The sequence below is a fragment of the Castor canadensis genome, chromosome 5 (assembly GCF_047511655.1).
Source record: "Castor canadensis chromosome 5, mCasCan1.hap1v2, whole genome shotgun sequence".
NCBI lineage: Eukaryota > Metazoa > Chordata > Mammalia > Rodentia > Castoridae > Castor > Castor canadensis.
This window is the reverse complement of record NC_133390.1, coordinates 161,753,052-161,772,947: the sequence shown is the minus strand read 5'-3', so window position 1 is coordinate 161,772,947 and position 19,896 is coordinate 161,753,052. Positions and strand designations below refer to the sequence as shown.

The 19,896-nt window shown below is 40.0% G+C and overlaps 1 protein-coding gene across 8 annotated transcripts in view; it reads right to left on the bottom strand.

Annotated features, from left to right (window-relative positions):
- The window catches only part of Ralgapb (Ral GTPase activating protein non-catalytic subunit beta), a 98,469-nt gene extending 80,800 nt beyond the window's left edge, over window positions 1-17,669 (bottom strand). For 5 of the 8 annotated variants that reach the window (XR_012448241.1, XM_074074743.1, XM_074074746.1 and 2 more), the window contains exons 1-5: window positions 17,428-17,669; window positions 9,985-10,057; window positions 6,623-6,696; window positions 3,735-3,950; window positions 553-755 (exon numbers count right to left, since the gene is read on the bottom strand). Coding sequence is in view for 6 of the 8 variants with exons in the window: in XM_074074743.1 (XP_073930844.1) it covers window positions 553-755; window positions 3,735-3,920 (389 nt within the window). In the remaining 2 variants the exon portion in view is untranslated. Of the gene's footprint in view, window positions 1-552; window positions 756-3,734; window positions 3,951-6,622; window positions 6,697-9,984; window positions 10,058-17,427 lie in introns of those variants that run through there. The other 3 variants (XM_074074744.1, XM_074074745.1, XM_020186433.2) reach the window with 3 other exon arrangements.
- Between the last annotated feature and the right edge of the window lie 2,227 nt (window positions 17,670-19,896).

Genomic DNA, 19,896 nt, shown 5'->3' with positions numbered 1-19,896 from the left:
GTTTTTGTGCTGGGGATGCAACCCCACAACCTCATGTATCAGAGGAAGATTAGAAAAAGAAATATTAAGCAGATAGCCTACATTATATTTAAGGCATTTATCTCAGAACATAGAAAAAAATAGCATCAAACTTTCAAGAGTACTTTGGCCTACCATAAATTTACCCATAATAATTTCAAGCTTGCTTATATCTATGCCTTCACTTTCTTATAGGAAAGATTCATTTTAAGGTAGAAGGATTAGTTGCCTTTAGCTTAAGTCAAGACAAAGATTATGGTAGTCAAAAAGTATGTTTCTCTAAGCAGAAGGAAAAGATGCCACCATATTTTAACATCTAAAAGCTATCAGATCTTAGTACAGACAAAAACCTTTAAAATGGACATGTAAACATTATATAAGCTCACCTCTCTTATTCATATTACTATACTGTTTAATTAAATGAGTAAAGTCACTCTCCAAAAGACTTAGCAATAAAATCCTATATATAAGAAAGTAGCACGTATGAGTATTTTATTTTCCTGATAATAGGCCAAATAGACAGTTATAACTTACCTTGGTACAAAGAGATTTTGCAGATGTTTTAGTATACTTTGAATATATAGATTAGGCTCTTTAATAACTGGCAATGGAATAGAATCTTTCGGCAACACTAAAGCCATAATCCATTCTGTATACACATCAACACAATATTTTACAGTCTCTCCATCCAATGGAAGGGTCAATCCATAGCAAATTACTTCCATGGTCCATTTGACCTAAACAAAAAAAAAAATCCATATGGAATTATTATATATCCCTATCTATATATCACTAGAGTAATTTAAAATGTAATATATGTAACATTTTTCTATTGCCAAAAACCTCTAAATTGACAGTATATTCATCTCAACATATACATTTATTCTAGAGAATGTACTTTTCATTTATCATATTCATATAACATGTTCCCCCAAAAGCAGGTTTCAGAAGAAAGTAACATTTTTAAATATGAAGCCTATGCTTGCTTTTATCCTTTAGATATCATCACTGTTCACACTCTGAAATAAAATTATTTCAAATTTCCATAGATATTACAGGTACAAAAACCAAATATTTTAGATTTTTTTTAATCTACTTAATTTGTTTATGGGAATACATGTCACTTAGGAAATCAAGTACATAAATTCAATCACATTCCATCTCCAGTTTATGCAACAGGAACAAATGACAGGAAGGAAGATGAATTGTTCTGTTTTACAACTGTTTTCTCTGCCAAAAAAAAAAACAATACTTGAAATGCATAAGACGAACACACGGATGAGAAGAGATAGAGATTAGGAAAGAATTTAACAAGGCATTTGGCTGCACCGAACCAGTTCTTGTCTCTTGACTCGCCTGAATCCCATACTAAGGTATGTCAGAAATTGCCCAGGAGATTGTTAAATCTCTGCCTATAGTCATAAAGAATGGATAAGGTGCTATAAGAAAGGAGAAATACCCCAATTTGGGGGGTGGGGGGGTAGATGAAATTATAATCAAGACACTGGAGCCTAGAAAGTTTAAGTGATTCCACACAAAACTTTAGGACAAATTACTAAACAGATGATCAGTGGACACTTATAAAAGGGAAATGTGGCTGCAGAGAACTAGCCTGCTCAAAAAGATCAAGTCATGCCAGACAAGTTTAATTCCTTTACTAATGGGGTACTATGCCAAAGGCTGGCAAACATATAGTGTTTGCAGTTCACAAAACACCTTCATAAATATCACCTAACCAACACAATAACCCTGTGTGAGAGGGTCAACTATCCTCACTTTACTCAAAACAAAGCAGAAGTTTAAAACCTAAGCAATTTGGCCTATCACTGGTTTGTAAATAGTGGAGCTAAAAACTTGAACCCTGATCTTCCAACTAGGAGTTTGAAGCTATTCTCAACCACGTCATTAACAGTATTCTCTGGCAGAAGACTACCTTAGCTTTAGCAAGAAATTTGGTCAGATGCTGGATATCCTCTGGATGGAGACATAAGTGAAAACATACAGTCCACAGCTTGGTAGACTGGCTGGATTGATCACTAGTCAAATCACCACATAAGAGTAACAGTGGAGCACAGCACCGAGATCGTTTCAAAAAGAGGTGCCTCATAACATGCCAAAGACCCTGCCAAGATCTTTCTTTTTTTTCAGTGCTAGGGATTTTTGTGGCATGCACAGGACCTTGTGCATGCTAACTAAGGTACTCTACCACTGGATCTATACCCCCAAACCCCCCTGCCAGAAGTTTAATTTAGGAACAATTTATATGCTGATTATTTATAGATATATCACAAAGATAAAAGGGATGGCAAGCTTGTCAGGATTCAAAGACTTCAAAAGCTTTAAACTAACTTGAATTGAACAAGATAAATATATGTATTGAATTTTTATGCTCAAACACAACTACAAAGACTAAGAGTAGGAAATGCATGGTTTAAAAGCAAAAAAAAAATAATTAAAATCTGTAACAAATAGTGAAGCTGTGAAAAATTACGAGCGGGAGCTGTCAAGTTTTTGCTGCAGAAGAAAAGGGATTTTTAAAAAGGTTGCAGGTTCCTAATTATCAGATAAAAGAAAAAGGAGAAGATATCTTTGGGGATATCTTCACATGGTAGGTGAAGTAGAGGACACTGAATTCTAGGACTGCTCTTTCAACCCCTTTTCAGGATGGAAAGGAGAACAAACATGGGCTACACTAGAGTTCCTCTATCTGTTCACATGCCATCTTATCCCTGAAGAAGGTAGAAAGGATCACAACCACACCCAGAGGGGAGTGTCAGGGTTCTTGCTGGTCCTGTGGTATAAATTAGGGTCCTCTAATGAGAGAAAACTGCTTCTCAGACTAAGGGACTTCTTTATCTTTGATGACCCATGACCAAGAGAGGATAACAAATTGCCTCTAGAGCTGCAAGCTTTAGTCTTGTATCTAAGTCTAATCTCTCCTTCATCAAAGATCAAAGATCTGAGAAATAGGTATAAATTTTGGTACACCTGGAGCCTAAAAGCTGCATGAGCTTCTTCCTTAAAGGAGAGGGGTCAAAATTCTAATCTTGCATCTTAGCCAAATCTCATACTAGTAAGCTCCCATAGAATCACTCCATTCTCAGGGTCTCTTCATGACTTCACACTAAAGTTAACTTCAGCTCAGTCCCCTAAACCCAAGAACAGAAGACCAGCTCCAAGGCAAGCTACTCCAAGAGCCTCTGATTTTTAGAACAGCAAACACAACCATAATTCTGACTACCTGTGGTGGCAACCAGAACAGCTTATTTATTCTGTAGTACTCTTAAACCTGGAAGACAGGCAGACGTGGAAAGAGATGAGGACCTAGGAGAGCTTGAGCTCAGCAGATATGCATAGCCTGAAAACCTGACATAAAATGAACTCTTAGTCAGGAGCTACACAGACATAGGAATGAGGCCCTCTGAAGAAACCTCTAAATGGAAGATTGAGCCTAGAGCTTAGGGGTTAGGGTCTGACACTCAAGCTCTGTCTTGGACACGTAGCTCAAGTGGAGAACTGGGACATGGCTATTAAGAAGTCCAAGCAGCAAAAAAACATACAACCCATTCATTATAACTCCAACCCTTAACCCAAATGAGATCAAAACTGACAATTCACACCAAAATGGGCAAAAAAACATTAAAAAGCCAACATTAAATAAATTCTTCTGTAAACAACTATTTTCACATAACAGAATAAAATAAAGAAACACTTACTTCTTTGTCAGTTTTTAACAAACTCTCACTACCAGACACTGAAGGGGTACCTAATGCCTGCCCAAGAGGACGGACTACTGCATTCGCCACCTCTCGCCCAACACTCTCTGGATAGCTGTGCAGCACACTGGTATGACCCTGATCATTCTGAATCACCAAATGCAGTGACCTCCACTCCGAGTACATTGTGCCACTAAAGTACTATCCAAATGGCACCTGAAAAGACAAAACAGAAATTCATGTCAAATTATACCACTGCAAATTAATAAAAATAAGTACAGATTATCCTAGGCAGCATGATCTAAAAAAAAAAAAAAAGGCTGTGAACATGTGAATTCTAAAAAATGAGGAGGAAAAAACATATCTAAACTTTTCTGGGAATGTTTTATCATGGTGAGATTAGGTTAAAAAGGCAGGCCCTGAGAATCAGCTGAGACCCTCCCCACAAGTGCTGGAGAAATGCTGGGGAAGATGGCACTGTGCAGGAAATAAACATATCAGATTTGGGAGCCTCATGGCATAAGGAACCCTCTTTCTTCCAAGACAGATAACAAATGGGAGCATGGAGTGCCCTAAGGAGGAAAGGGAGACCAAGAATGACAAAGAATTTACTCTAAGACCTAGATTTATTAGTCAATAGTTTCTGTGTAAGGCAACCCCAACCCCCCCCTTAATCTGCAGTTTCACTTTCCATAGTTTTAATTCCTTATTGTGAACTGTGGTCTGAAAATATTAAATGGAAAATTCCAGAAATAAACAACTCCTAAGTTTTAAATTATGCATCATCCTGATAAAATATTGAAACACTACCACCCAAACTATTCTGCCTGCACCATGAATCATTTTTTTGGCGTATCCATGCTGTGTACACTATGCATCCACTGGTCAATGAGAAGCCATCTTAACTATCAGACTGACTGTCATGGCACTGCAGTGCTTATGCTCAAATTATTTATCCTTTATTTTACTTAATAATGGTTCCAAAGTGCAAGAGTAGCAGTTTAGATACACCGAAGAGAAGTCATAAAATGCTTTTGATGAAAGTTTTTAAGTAAATAAATAACATATACTGAGCTTACTAAGCTCCACAGGAAGAACAAATCTCCTATTTTCATGCTAGTTTTACTGTCATACCTCAAACTGCAAAAGATATGGCCAAAGTGAGTGACAAGTGCTTAGTTAAGGGCTGGTGGAGTGGCCTAGCAAGTGTGAAGCCTTGAGTTCAAACCCCAGTGCCGCCAGAATAAAAAATTTTTTAAAAAAAGAGAAAGAAGTGCTTAGCTAAGATGGAAAAGGCAAGTGGGGCACTGTGACACAGGCCTATCATTCTACCAGTCAGCAGAGGAGGCTGAGGCAGGACAATCAGAAGTTTGAAGCCAGCCTGGTCTACACAATGAGACACTATCTCGAAGAAAAAAACAAGGCGGAAAAGGGATTAAATTTGTGAGTGGAAGACATGAACAGGAAATGTGTTCAGACTGACAGCAACATGTTGAGCTAGAAAATATGAAGCCCAGGCTAGCCTGTAGGGTTTGGTACCACTGAGTACTCAGGCAAACATTGGGGAAGGGGGGTGGGTGTCTAGGAACATACCTTCATGGATAAGGGGAGAATACTGAACTTACTATGTGCTAGAAACATCTCCCTGAGATTTCCCACTAATGTCCTCAAATTAGACTCACAAAATTCTAAGAATATTTTGAACAGTGGAGCTCAAATTTCCAGTAATGGAATACAGTGTTCTTTAGAAAACATGTAATTTATATTGGAATCTATTCTGTTCAACTATGTCAATGACAAGATTTAATTTCAGTGTCTTTACAGAATGTTTTAATAACTATTCTTTTTTAAAAACTTTGTTGGATATTTTAGGCATTTGTTTTTCTGCATAAAATTTATGATTTTTATGTAATCTAAAAAAAAATCAATAAATAAAACCTTGCTAGAAATCTAACTGAAATTGTTTTCTCTCTCTCTCTCTCTCTCCTTTTTTTACAGTGCTGGCAATCAAACCCAGGGCAAGCACTCTACCACTGAGCCATACCTCCAGCCCTTGAAATTGCCAGCCTAATCTTCTACTACCACTTTCCTCAAACACTCCAGCTATGACCACGAAGAACTACTGACTACTCAAACCCAAAAATATTCTTTCATACTCCACACTGCCATTCCCCACCTTGATCCACCTTATGAAGTACTTATCCTTTAAGGCTCAGCCCACATACTTTCCCTTTCCTAATCTTTTCTTCAACCCTTAAACCAGCTCCTCCCAGTTCTGAGTGCCTATTATAGGCTGTTATATAAGCTTTACATTAGATTATTCAATAGCTGTGTATAGTGGCTTCACAATAAGAACATCAACCTTTCTTGAGTGAGAACTCCACTGAAGTATGTTCAAAATTTTGTATCATATACAAATAAAAATTGAAAACATTTATTTGTTTTAAGCTAATGACCAGTTTCCAAACACTAAAGGATTATTTTCCTAATATTAAATGTCTACTCTAACAATGTATTATTGAAGAAAACAAAAGTTTTAAGAAGGCAAAAAAAATTTTAATTAAAAAAGACAAACTAGCTCTCAAACTCCACTGTATACATAAGAATCATCTAAAGGGACTCTGTTTGAAAATACAAGTTCCCATGCCCCAACTTTAGAACCTCATTCTGCAGGTTGGGACTGTAGCATGAGAACATGCATTTTTAAGAGACAGCTAATACCCCTCTCAATTCTGAAGACAGTCATAGTGGCACACACCTATAATCCCAGTACTCAAGACATGGAGGCAAAATGATAGGGAGTTTAAGGCTGACCTGGGCTTCAAACAGAGTTCCAGGCCAAGATTCTGTCTTAGAAACAAAATAAACCCAGGGATGATGATACACACCTGTAATCCCATCCCTCGGAAGCCAAGGCAGGAAGATCACAATTCAAGGCCACCCTGGGCTGCTTAGTGAGATCCTGTATCAAAAAACAAAAAATAAAAACAAAGAAAGAAAGAAACACTGTGAAAGACCAATCAGGATAGATACAATAGCTCCCAAATTCTTCCACAAAAATTCATAAGTTTTTAAATCTAAGAAATTTTCATTTTCTAAGCATATTGTTTAAATGATTAAATGTTAATAAAATAAAATAAACGCTTTCAAAAAACACATAAAGTGGAAAAGTATACAAAGAATACAATGAGGGACTAGCAGAGTGGCTCAAGTGGTAGCACATCTGCCTAACAAGCATGAGGCCTTGAGTTCAAACCCCAGTATCACAAAAAAAGAGGATACAGTGAAAAAGTTGGACTAAAATATCAAAATGATCAGAGATGGTGGTGCACATCTATAATCCCATCACTCAGGAGACAGAGGCAGAAGGATGCATCGAGTTTCAGATCAACCTGGGCTATACAGGTTTTCTGAGACTGTCTCAAAAAAAAGTTAAAAGATGAACTATATCAGAAAAAATTCCTGCTAAATTTTAACAAAATAGATAGACAAAAAAATTAAGATAAAGAAGTATATTATAATCATAGGCCTACTAAGCAAAACAATTAAGAGAAAATAATCATTAGAAACAAAAATTAATTAGCTAAAGTAAAGCAACTATAAGTATTATCTTGGAGTTATTAAACACAAGCAAAACAAGTGATAAAACTCAATTGTAAGGAGCAAGCACAAAATTATAAGCACAAAAGCTTAGGAAAGTGGTCTACAGTAGGAAAAAAAAAAAAAACCCTGCCCTCCAGGGGGTACTGAAGAAATACTATGTATGCTTTGGTTAACACATGATTTGGGCGGGGTGTTGGTATTTATGGGCAGTCAGGAAATCTAGATATCCTGCAATGCATGAAACAGTCCTGCACAATGAACGATCATGCTACATCTCACAGGACTTGAACATCTACCAGAAAACCATTTTGTTCTGAATGGTCTAAACCTAAAAATGTAAGTTTATTTGACATACCAGTACAAAATATATTTTGATACGTTAAATTTTCTAGTAATGCAATCTTATTAGTCATGTAAATTGAAGCAAGGCTAAACTCTACAATGTTTAGAGCCTTATTATCTTACCAAGATTGTTCACCAGCTCTACAAAAATCATAGCACCAATGGCCTGACAACCTCATACACACTGTTGTCAGGAGCACAATCACAAGAACTGCATATATACTTACTTAGCCCATACTTCAAAATGTCAAGTCTAAGTGTGACAGTATTGTTCTTCTTCTAACTTATCCTCACTAGCATCTGACTGCTTCATTATGCCTTTGTAAAGTTGTGCCTAAGTATTTTTACTGAAATACTAATTTTATTGGAAGGGCAGTAATTTATGTTTTAGTGTGTTAGAGATTCACTGATTTCTTTTTGTAAATTCTTGTGCTAGTAGAGTATAATTATGTATTAATTTCAGGATAAAAAAGTAGTCATGACCAAATATTAGCTCTTAGAAGACTGAAAACCAGCAGGGTAAGAATCAAATGTAAGCAGTGACATGGGAGGAGTGGGCACTATGGCACACTACAGACTGCACAGGCTCTGTTTAAAGAGCACAGCTACTACTCAGCCCTTGCTGACTATCACCTTCAAGGAACACAGAGCCAACATTACCAGATAATCTAAGACTTGTCCAGAATTTGGACATTTTTGTGAAGTCTTCTACTCTTCAATATTAGCAACTAAATTCAAGTTTTAAAAAAATTCACACTAGCTGAGTGCCAGTGGCTCACGCCTGTAATCCTAGCTACTCAGGAAGTAGATCAGGAGGATCATGGTTCGAAGCCAGCCTGAGCAAACAGTTCTCGAGACCCTATCTTGAAAAAAAAAGAAAAAAAATCACACACACAAAAAAAGACTAGTGGAGTGGCTCGAGGTGTAAGCCCCGAGTTCAAACCCCAGTGCCTCAAAAAAAAAAAAAATTCACACTGTGGACTTAAAAGGAACTCATCTATGCCTATGTTTAGTTTTGCCTCTGATCAGAGAAAAAGGCATACAGTTTTTGGTAACTGAATTAACATGATCCTTACAGAGCGTGGGGCAGGGTACCTGAAATATGGATGAACTACTACTACACTAAAAAAAAAATTCACCTTAAAAATTAACAAAAACTTAGGCACAACTACACTAGAGGGTATAATGGGGGCTCTGGAAGTTATCCCAAACCACCTTTGTTATAGAGGCTGGGTTTATAACCTAACTGTGGAGGTCCTGAAACTCTATTATGCTTTGGTTTTAGGAGGGAAAAGAATGTGGGTAGCATGTGGCATGACATATTTAGGAGGGCAAGTTCTATTGAGAACATTTTTGCTGGTGGCCAGCCTATTCTTCAGTACACAAATGACAACTTCCTCTGCTGTTGCAGCTCAGGTTGTGTGAAGACATAAATCTGTTTTAAAGTAGCAGCTAGAATGCTACACAACCCAGCCCCTTCCTGGGCGAGGACATATGTATCTGCATCAACCTCTCAGGATCATGGCAGAACTCTATATGCCTTGATCCATTTACCACAGGGTGTTGGCAGCTCCATCCTATCAATAAATGTGCTTACTATTTGTAAGGCAGCTAAGAAGAATATGCTATTTTTCTAACTAGATAAACACATGTGACTCAAGATTAGAAAAATCACAGAGAAATGGAAGTAGTTTTAACAGAGTGGTAGAACTGTTGGTACAATTTGATGTGGTAAGTTATTACTAATACAATGTAGCCCAGCTGTCATAGAATCTTCAAGTCACAAAATTAATAAGTATATGTCAGAGAGGTGGCTCAAGCAGTAGAGGGCCTACCTGTGAGTGCCTGTTACACAAGCCAGAAGCCCTGAGTTCAAACCCCAGTCCCACATAAAAAGGTCAAAAGAAAAGAAAAATGGAAAGAATTCAAAAGAAAATAAGAGAGAAACTGGAGACAAATCATGAAAAGAATAAAGTATATGTCAACATCCTGACTATACATGAACATTCACTCACTGGCAAAAACCACCAAGTTGACTCATTCAATTAACAGTTATTAACCATACGCTTAAGCATAAACTTTTGCTATCATCAGGCAACTTGAACCAGTAATACCACCTGCATTTATCGTTATGAAACAACTTGACAGAAAAATACACAAGATGTTCACTGTAGAATTATATATAAGATGGGTAAGTGGGTCTATTTTAACTATCAATAATGAGATAACTTCATAATTACTGCATATTAACACTATATAATATAGCCATTAAACATTAAGATTACATAGAAGAATGAACACATACACTAGAGTAGTTAAGATCCAGGACTTTGAAACTAGTCTTCTTAGAGTCAAATCCCAGTTCCACCACCTGCAAGCTGAGTAAAATAAAAAAAAAAAGTTATAGCCAAGCACGGTGGTACACATCTGTAATCCCAGCATTTGGGAGGCAGAGAAGGAGGATCATGGATTGGAGGCCAGCCTGGGCTACATAGTCAGTTTCAGGTCAGCTAGGGCTATAAGACCCTGTCTCAAAAACAAAACAAAATTAAAAAATTAAATTAATAAGTTACTGTACTACTGTGTTTGAGGATCCTCATCTATCAAAAGGTATAATGGTAAGCCAATAGCCTACTGGTGTGGTAAGGATTAAAGAATCACATATGAGGGCTGGCAGAGTGGCTCAAGTTGTAGAGCATCTACCCAGCAAGTATGAGACCTTGAATTCAAATCCCAGTGCTGCCAAACTGAAAAAAAAAAATCACATATGTAAGATAGTTGGAACATACCTAGATCATAGTAAACTATCAGTGAATGATAGCTATTAAATGGATTACAACTAGATAAACATATCTGATTCAAGAGTAGAAGGAGCACAGAGAAATGCTGAGTGGTAGAATGTTGATATAATTTGATGCATCTTCATGTCACAGAATTGGTAAGTATTTGTCAGCATCCTGACTACATGTGAGCATTCAATTAATGGAAGGAAGCTCCAAGTTGACTCATTCAATAAATACTTACTAACCATCTACTATGTACAATGAACAGTGTTAAGACCATGAGGGAGATGACTAAGGGATGTGGTTCCTTTTTTTCAGTTTATAGTTTAATTGAGGAGCTTAAGACTTATACATAAATAACTGTAACATAAGTTAGAATGTTAAGTACAATTTAAAAAGAAACTGTAGGCAACTGTAGAAAATCAGAGGAAAAAGACTACTTTTGAAAAGAATACTTTTTGAAAGACTGTACAAACTGGTGAAGAGTATGATGGGTTCAGGGAAGACCAAAGATTACAAGGCATATGTATTAGACACTGGCTACAATTACAACAAAGGTAAGAAAAACTGAGTAGATAAGAGTCAAAATATGAAGGGGAAGATAGAAAAAAAAAATACATAAAATGCAGTGTAATCCCAGCACTCAGGATTACTTGAGACAGGAGGATCTCAAGTTAAGTTCCAGGCCAGCCTGGGTTTAGCAAGACCCTGTCTAAAAAAATAAAAACAAAAAACAAAAAAAACCCACCAGAGAGCAGATACTCAGAATGGCAGAAAAGAAGACTATACGTAAAAAGCTATATAAAGTAAGCAATGACCAATTGTGAAGAACTTCAAATACTAGGACTGAAGCTTTGTAATTATTTGGTAAAAACTCTCTCTCAGGTGAACCAGGACTCTGCAATGAGGGAAAGCAAGAGGAGGTACATCAACTTGCAGACATGGAATGCAATAAATCAAAACAAGCTGCTCACTAAGTAAACAAGACACCCTAGAGACCTACCTTACCTGCCTCTTCTGCCACCACAAGTCTTGTAATGTTAAAATGGACCATGCCCACAGCACCCGTCATTTCTAATACAATATGCCTAGGGGAATTCTGGATACCCATCATGTATCTATCAGAACCACTGGACGTGGACAGCAATTGGATAGTTGTCTGCAAGGTGACCAATGAGCAGCAATACAGACAACTTTCCCCAGTGGCAGTCTTACCTGCTGTGGACTACCTGCTGCACAGCAATCCAGAGATATTCCAGAGATCCAGGTATGGGTTCAGGGCTATCACAGCCCTCTGTGCTATGGAGTGGGTGTGAGTGTGTATGGCTATAAATGTGGCTGTGTGGGTGTAATGGTAGACATGGGGTAGAGTTGAGGGTTGCTGGACCTGAAGAACCTGAACTAGCCTCATTTGTCTCCAAAAGCCTCAGGCTTGCTCTCTTTTCCAGCTCCCCACTCCCTGCCCCCAGTTGTGAGGCCCTGGCTCCTGACACTCTAGACCAAGGAAGCCCAGTAGAAGTTGGAGTGGTGCCTCCTCATTTTCCTCACTGGCACCTTGCCCATTTGACCTGCACTTCCTGCTCTCCTTCCCTTTCTTCCAATGCCCATGGCTTAAGATTCAAAGCCACTCTTGCCTTGGTTCCTTGGCTGGGCCCTGGCATGGAACTGGCTCTCCCATGACAACTGGGAAGCCCTGTTTCACATTCATTTGCTTTTGCAGAGGAGGCAGGGACTGGGTCAGGAACAGCTGTCAATCACAAGCACGAAATAAAGCAGTCAATGCATAAAGGAAAAAAAAAAACTGGAGGCAGAGAACAAAAGTTTGACTTTATCATAGGAGTAATACAACAGGCTCTGAATTTCCATTAAAGTAATTTGATGGAAGTATCCAAGATAGATTAAAAGGCAAGCAGAAAGCAAACTCCAAAATTGCTAATATATTGGGGGAAAGGACATGGTTGGTCACTGTAAAGAGCTATGAAGACATAATTGAAGTCAGATGATAAATTCCCGTCTCTGCTATCAACCTGAACTGCTAGCAAAGACATCTCCACCTTGAATGCTCCAGAAGTAAATGATGGGAAGAAAAAAACAGTGCACCTCTGCCGATCCCTAATTTCCTTCCCAAGTCCACATGTACCCATTTTCTAGGTATTATCTCTGCAGGTTTCTGTCATCAGGTGACCGTGTGCTGGGTAATGGCTTATATCTTATAAGTACCACCGCAGAGTAGCATACAAGTTTCGTCTAAATAACAAATCACCAAAATAATCAATACAGTGGTGGACACACTAAAACCACAGCTTGACATTAATCACATCAATTGATTCAACCAATATTTATTACCTGCCTTCTATGCACCAAGCACAGAGAATGTAATAGTAAATAAACATCCTGTTTCCAAGGAGCTACAAGATACAGAGAACTATTTTTTTTAAGTCTGTGAAGTAAATCCAGATATGCTAGATCATTAAACACTTATTAAAGACCGGCTACGTTTTAGGTTTGTCCTAGGATTTAAGCATGTAGACATAAACAGGATACAATGGCTGCTCAAGAGAGGCCTTCATAGAAAGGAAGAGAGAGAAATCAGTAAGACTTCATCATAAAATAATACTTAATATGATAACTGATGTGATAAGCTATAAGGCTGCATAATATAAGAGAACAACTACTAGAGATTCTAACTTGGTAATAACATACCTTTGTATTATGGACCATTTCAAAGAACTTTCACATGTTACTTCATTTTATTCTAATAACTAGTCTGAAAGGCTAAATAAGACAGACATCACTAGCTATAAGGTAAGAATACAAAGTAAGGCTATGATTTGCTCAGGGTCACATCAAACAGTACAGTTGGGACAAGAAACTCCACCTCTTGCCTTGAAGTCCCATGCTTCTTCCTTTTGTCTGACTCCATACCTCACCATATGACCTTGGACAAGTCACTGAGCATTTCTTTCTCATTGTTTCCTCATCTGTAAAACAGAGAGAACACCTAACTTGGGATGGGCTGGCGGAGTGACTCAAGTGGTAGAGTGCCTGCCTACCAAGCATAAGACCCTGAATTCAAACACCAGTCCCACAAAAAAATTAATTAAGTAAATTAAAATAACTTAGGAGAAGGATCAAATAAAGCAACCTAAGTCAACACACTTCAGGATATACAAGTGCATGGGAAAAAGAGGATATGGAATGCCAATACGTCAAGCAAATAAATGAACTGTACTGGATTTTAAGGCCCAGGTGCACTCAAGTTCATTTATATAACAAGTTCACTTATATAATACAGGCAAAAGAATTACAGTTCGTATTTCTGCTATATCCCACTGACCCCCACAAGGCAAGCATCAATCATGTTGGCATTCTAAAAAAGGAATGTATTCACCCATGCACCAGATTCTAATTGTTACAGACCCTATCAAACAGGAGAAAAGGATAGATTCTGTCTGCATTTCTCCTTAAAGATGGAAACAAATGGCTTTGCTAGTCTACTCAAAGAATATTTGAATATCCTACTTGTCCTCTACCAGCACCACCACAATTGTCATCCTTTATGCCTCAGACTTGCTGTATCCAATGTAGTGTCAATTGGCACAGAAAGCTATGTAAATTTAAGGTATATTTAAACTTGGTTCCCTAGTTGCACTAGTCACATTTCATGTGCTCCATAGTCACACGTGGCTAGTGACTACGGTACTCAACAGGCCAAATATATAGTTCCACAACTACAGAAAATTCTATTTCACAGAACTGCTTTAGATATTATACTTTCATTTTCATTACAACTCTGACTAGAGTATAGATTTCTTATGGACAAAAAGGAGCCATGTCTTACTTATCTTTATATGCCCAGTTTATATAGCAAAGTGCATGTTACACAGGAAGCATTCACTATCCATCTAATTGCATATCTCAAATATAGCAGACTACTCTGTCCACTTTCCCCATCTCCAACACACACACACACACACACACACACACAAGCTCTCTCTCATAACCAACAAGACATCCTCTTACACTGGAGGCAGGGGCAATGGTATGGAAGGGGGTGCTGAATGCAGAGGAAGAAGCCTGCCTTCTAGTCCTAGATGTACTAAAAGCTAACCATGTAGCCTTGGTCAAAACACTTAATTTCTCCACCTATAAAAAGTTAGAATTAAACTCCATAGGGCTAATTCTAAAACTTCAATTATCTTGCAACAAAGGAAATCATGTGTTCTGATAGGCACCTCAAATTAAACAAGCATTCATCCCAAGGTCACAGGCTATCATGTTTCAAGTCACTTTTGGTCATTAACTAAACACGTGAAAACGTTCACCCTTATGTTGAGATCAGCTAGAGACTTAAACCTCAGGCTTAAAGATTGAGTTTCTTCCATGTGCGTAGGCTTGAATTGGATACTCTGTCCATATCTGATCAGAGAAACAAGAGCAATATTCTTGAGTATCTAAATTTAACATGAATTATCCCATCAGTCTACATTACCCTTAGACAAAAAAATTGAGCCGAGTATATAAGTGAACCAAGAAAACCTTCCCATTACAATCTTCATGCTGTAAAACATTATATTGTGTATATTTTTATTCAGCCTACATACTTCACTGTATTTAACTGGTATAGTAAATATTTCCTATCTAAAAACCTCTTCATAATGACCTTCTTACAGTATTTACCTACTTCCTTTTATAAATCTCATGTGGCTTTAAGACTAACCAAGAACAAATGCCATTTGAATGACTGGCTTGTAAATAAAAATTGTAAGTACGTGCAGTGATGTCAGTTCGGACACTCTGCAATGAAGTTATACTGAGTTTTTCAACTCCTCTGACATCAGGGCTTTACTCTTCATGAAGTACTTTGTATTACCTCTCCTAGAGACCGAGGACCTACAACCAAAAGCAACCCTGTCCACTTGTATTTACCAACACCAACAAGGCAGTAGCATTTAATAGATGCCAACTAAACATTTCTTTTGGACAGTGACAGAGAACACATGTAAAGGCCTAAGGGCAACAGAAAGGCTTCCACGACAGAATTGATCACCCGAGGTAATAAGATCAGACATTAAAAATCAACATTGTTGACTGCACATGGTTAGTCTACATTGTACCTTGACATTGGTAAGAACTCAGTGTTTGCTCAGCTGCTGGATAAATAAATGAACCTTACCATAGAGTATTCCCAAGGAAAATAAAGAACAAAACTCCATATGCTAAGAACTATCAGAAATCTTTTGCAAAAACGAGAATAGAGAAGAATCTCCTTGCAGCATGAGGTCTATTTATGACATAAAAGGGACTCAAACACTGCATTTAGTAAAAGCATTCAGAGTCTCTATGTCAAAGCACTGGGAGGAATAAAGATCAAGAAAACATGGTCTCCACCCTCAATTTGCTTCTAATCTCAAAGAAGAAAGGGAACAACAACACAGAAAAACAACTGGTAAGTTACATTATGAAGGTGCTAAAGAGCAGACAGGAAAAAAAAATGAAGGTGGGTGGGGGTCAGAAACAAAGACATCTTGAAGGGAATGTTAAGAGTTATACAGCCAGAGACAAGAAGGATGCACATGTTATGTGCATAAGAGAAAGAAGAAGTATGTGCATTTTGGTAGAGTGATAAGAGTGTGGAAGACTGTCTTAGCTGGAAGAACAGCATATGCAAAGGCCCAGAGGCTGGAGACACCATAACCAGGAAAATTGCAAATCCACAGTTTTGCATGAGATGTATGCATCTTAAAAGGTCCAGGTGACTCAGAATTCTTACAGAGAAAGTTACTTCCCACTCCCAACAACCTATCAAAAGAGGGAATAGTAACCTGGAGGTGGTGGCTGGCTCACTCCTGTAATCCTAGCTACTCAGGAGGCAGAAATCAGGAGGATCGTGGTTCGAAGCCAGCCCAGGCAAACAGTTCCGTGAGACCCTATCTCGAAAAACCCCTCACAAAAATAGGGCTGGTGGAGTGGCTCAAGGTGAAGGCCATGAGTTCAAGCCCCAGTGCCGCAAAAAAAAAAAAAAAAAAAAAAAAAGAGGTAATAGTAGTCAGTAGGCCTAATGTAAAGATCTCTCCGGATGAAACCTGAATTTTAACAAGCACTCAGACATTTCTCCTGCACACTTAAGGCAGAGGCCTTTGAGTTGCAGAATTACCTACTGCCACAGTTTCCAAACTTTGCTGCGTCCTGAAATCACTGGGGGAATCTCCAGAAAATAATGGTGTCTGGTTCCTATCCTCTAGACATTCTGATTTAATTGACTTGGGGTGCTATGTGGGCATGAGCAATCTTTAGAAGCTCCCCAGGTGACTTCTACAGTGCAGCAGAGTGGGAGAGCGACTGACCTAATTGTTAAGAACTTGGACTAGGCTGTCAGACTGCTTGGGTGCAAATTCCCGGCTGGGTGACCTTGGGCACGTAAGTCACCTAAACCGCTCTGGGCCTCAGTTGCCTCGTCAGTAAAATGGGGGTGGTGATCGTACCTCCTCCCAGTGCTGCTGTGAAGTTAGATGAGTTGGACGTGTGGCCGGGCACCACGTCTGGCGGGTGGCAAGCGCTAAATGAGGGTTGGCTGTTTACTCTCACCGCCAACTCTCCCCTTCCGAGCGTCACCCGGCCATGGCAGCATCATCCGCACTGGGCTGCAGCCACCCGCCAACCCCGCCGCTAGTCCCAGTTCCTCGCGGGGACCTCAGTTCCAGACCCGCCCCCTCCGCCAGGCTGCCGGCCAGGACCGCGCAGCCCAGCCCGCGCGGCGTCCCGGGGCCGGAATGGGTTTGTACCGACCGGGCAGCAGCCGCCCACCCTGGAGCCGGGCTCCCCTCGCCCCTGTGGGTCCCCTCCCGACCCCGAGATGCCAAGCCTCCGGAGCACTCGCGCCGAGAAACCAGCCGCGACCGCCCGAGGGGAGCAGAGCGCGAGAGGGGAGGGTCCGGCCGCGGCGGGGCCGGCCGCCCGGTTACCTGAGGCGACGGGCGGGGCCCGCATCGCTGGGGCGGGCGCCACCGCCGGCCGCACTCGGCCTTTCGCCTCACGCGACCCGCGCCATAGGGCCTGCGCCTTCACTGCCCTGGCCAGCCGTCCTCAGGCGGTCAGTCTGTCCACCCGTCGGCGACTTTCCCAGGGCGCCCGGGGAGGACGAAGGCCAGTCAGGCCGGCCGGCTAGGCTCTGCACAGGCAACTTCCGACTGCCAGGGGCGGCGGCGTCAAATAACTCCCCAGTCGAGTGGGCCACTGCGCGTGCGCGGTGCGCCTGATCAACGACTTCTGCGAGGCCGAACTGGTGGCGTCAAATAATTCCCGAGACAGGGACCCGGAAGCTGCGCGTGCGCAGCCATCCCAGAGGGCCGCGCGAGATGCGTTCTCTCCTCCCTTTCCGGCTCCAGGGAGGAGGGAGGAGTGAAGTGACAGATGCTATAATGCCGGAGAGGCGCTCCACTTGTGTCTTAAGAGTCTTGGGACGATCCAGACTCTGTCATCAGGGCGGGAGAGTGAGGGGCTTCTCTGCAAGAGTCAGGGTGCCACTCAGGCTGTAGGAATTTCTCACATACAGCACCGTTCCGTTGAAATGATGATGCTTTGCCCGGCCTCTTATTAAATGGGAGGGCATTAATAATTATGAGCAATGCCCTAGCCGGGCCTGATGTGGGCTAAAGACATGAATCAGACATCGGATTCAAACCTCTCATTGAAGATCTGAGTCTGATATAGGGGATAAGGCATCAATAACAAGAAATACAAGTTTGAGCGCCTGCAACCACCAGACGTTTTGCAAACTACCACTCCCAGTCATTTAGCTTCAACGAAGAAAATAGCACCATGAGAAGGGGGTACTGCTCCAGAGTCTTGGGAGTGTAAAGAGGAAACTTGGACTGAGAGGGGACAAGGGGAAGGAATAGAATTCTTCAGGGCCTAGCCTTGAAACTGACCTTGGCTATTCAGAGGGGGAGGGATCAGGATTTGAGAAGAGCTGAAGGCACGGTTGTGTGAAAAGAGCAAAGGGAGCAAAGAAAACGAGACTCCTCACACTCGGAAAGAACCCTGGCAGGAGTGGCAAAAGAACCTGGTACCCTCATGGAAGAGCTAAAACAGGAGATTCCTCAAGACCACTCCTGACCTCCAGGAAATTAACACAGGAAGGAAGGGGAAAAAAGTGCCAGGACACTTTGTCTGTTCACTTAAACACAGTGTGTCAAATATTTTAGTAAGCTCACTCAATAGCTATTCTAACAACCTCTCCTTTCTCTTTCTACACTACAGAAACTAAAAAGCAAAGCACACCATTCCCAAGGCCCCTTGCAAAGGTGGCAATTAGACAAAGTCCTGGCCAATAAGACATAGACCAAAGTCCCAAGGGAGACATAAAAATGAAGTCATTGGCAAAGTTTGCATCCTTCACGTTCCCTACTTCACAGCTGGAACTAAGATGCAACATTTGGAGATGTAGCTGCCATCTTGAGACCATGAGGAGGATTGTACTAAGAAAGGTAGAGCAGAAAAGACAAAAGGAGCCTGCTTCTTTAGGGCATATTAAGCAACTGCACAAACCCTGTACTACTGTCCTATTTTATGGGGAGACAGCATGAATCTTACTCATACCACAGTTTGTTGAGTTTTCTGTTACTTTCAACCAGTCACATTCCTAACACAATGAATTTTGAACAGCCATAATATATCAGATGATGATGACAAATTGGAAGAGTAACAGGTGATGGGAATTGGAAAAGTGCAGGCACAGAGGACCGGGAAGCTGTTGAAAAGCATTTGATTACTTTTTTTTTCTTTTGTCAGGACTGAGGTTTGAACTCAGGGCTTCCCGCTTACAAGGAAGGTGCTCTACCATTTGAGCCATGCCTCTAGCCCTAAAAAGCATTTGAGATGGAGAAAATACTTCTATCCCCCACTTTGTTGCTTTTACTCAGTCCTGAAATTGTGCCTTGAAGAGGAGTTATCAATGAAAAAAATGTGCATTTCCATTCATTTAAATGGCTAAAGTTGTGTTCGAGTCCAACCTAAGGCACCCAGATTTTCTGGTTGAATTATCATTTTTATTTCACAAATAGTAACATAAAAGAGAGTGGAAATAAATAGAAACAAAAGTTCCACACATTATCACCTTGCTTACACATAACCTAGTCTTTTCCCCCACAGTTGTTTTATAACTATACCTGTCACAATAGATACAATTTTGAATTTTTTTCACTTAATAGCACTTGATATATTTTTCTTTTTAATTTTTACAGTACTTGTATATAGTTATGGGGTACAGTGTGAAATTTTGATACTGTTGTATACCATATGTGATGATCACATCAGGGTAACTAGCAAATTTATCACCTCAGGAATTTATCACTTCTTTGTGTTAGGAACATTCAAAATCCTCTCTACTAGATACTTGGACATATTCAGTTGATTATTGTCAGCCATAATTA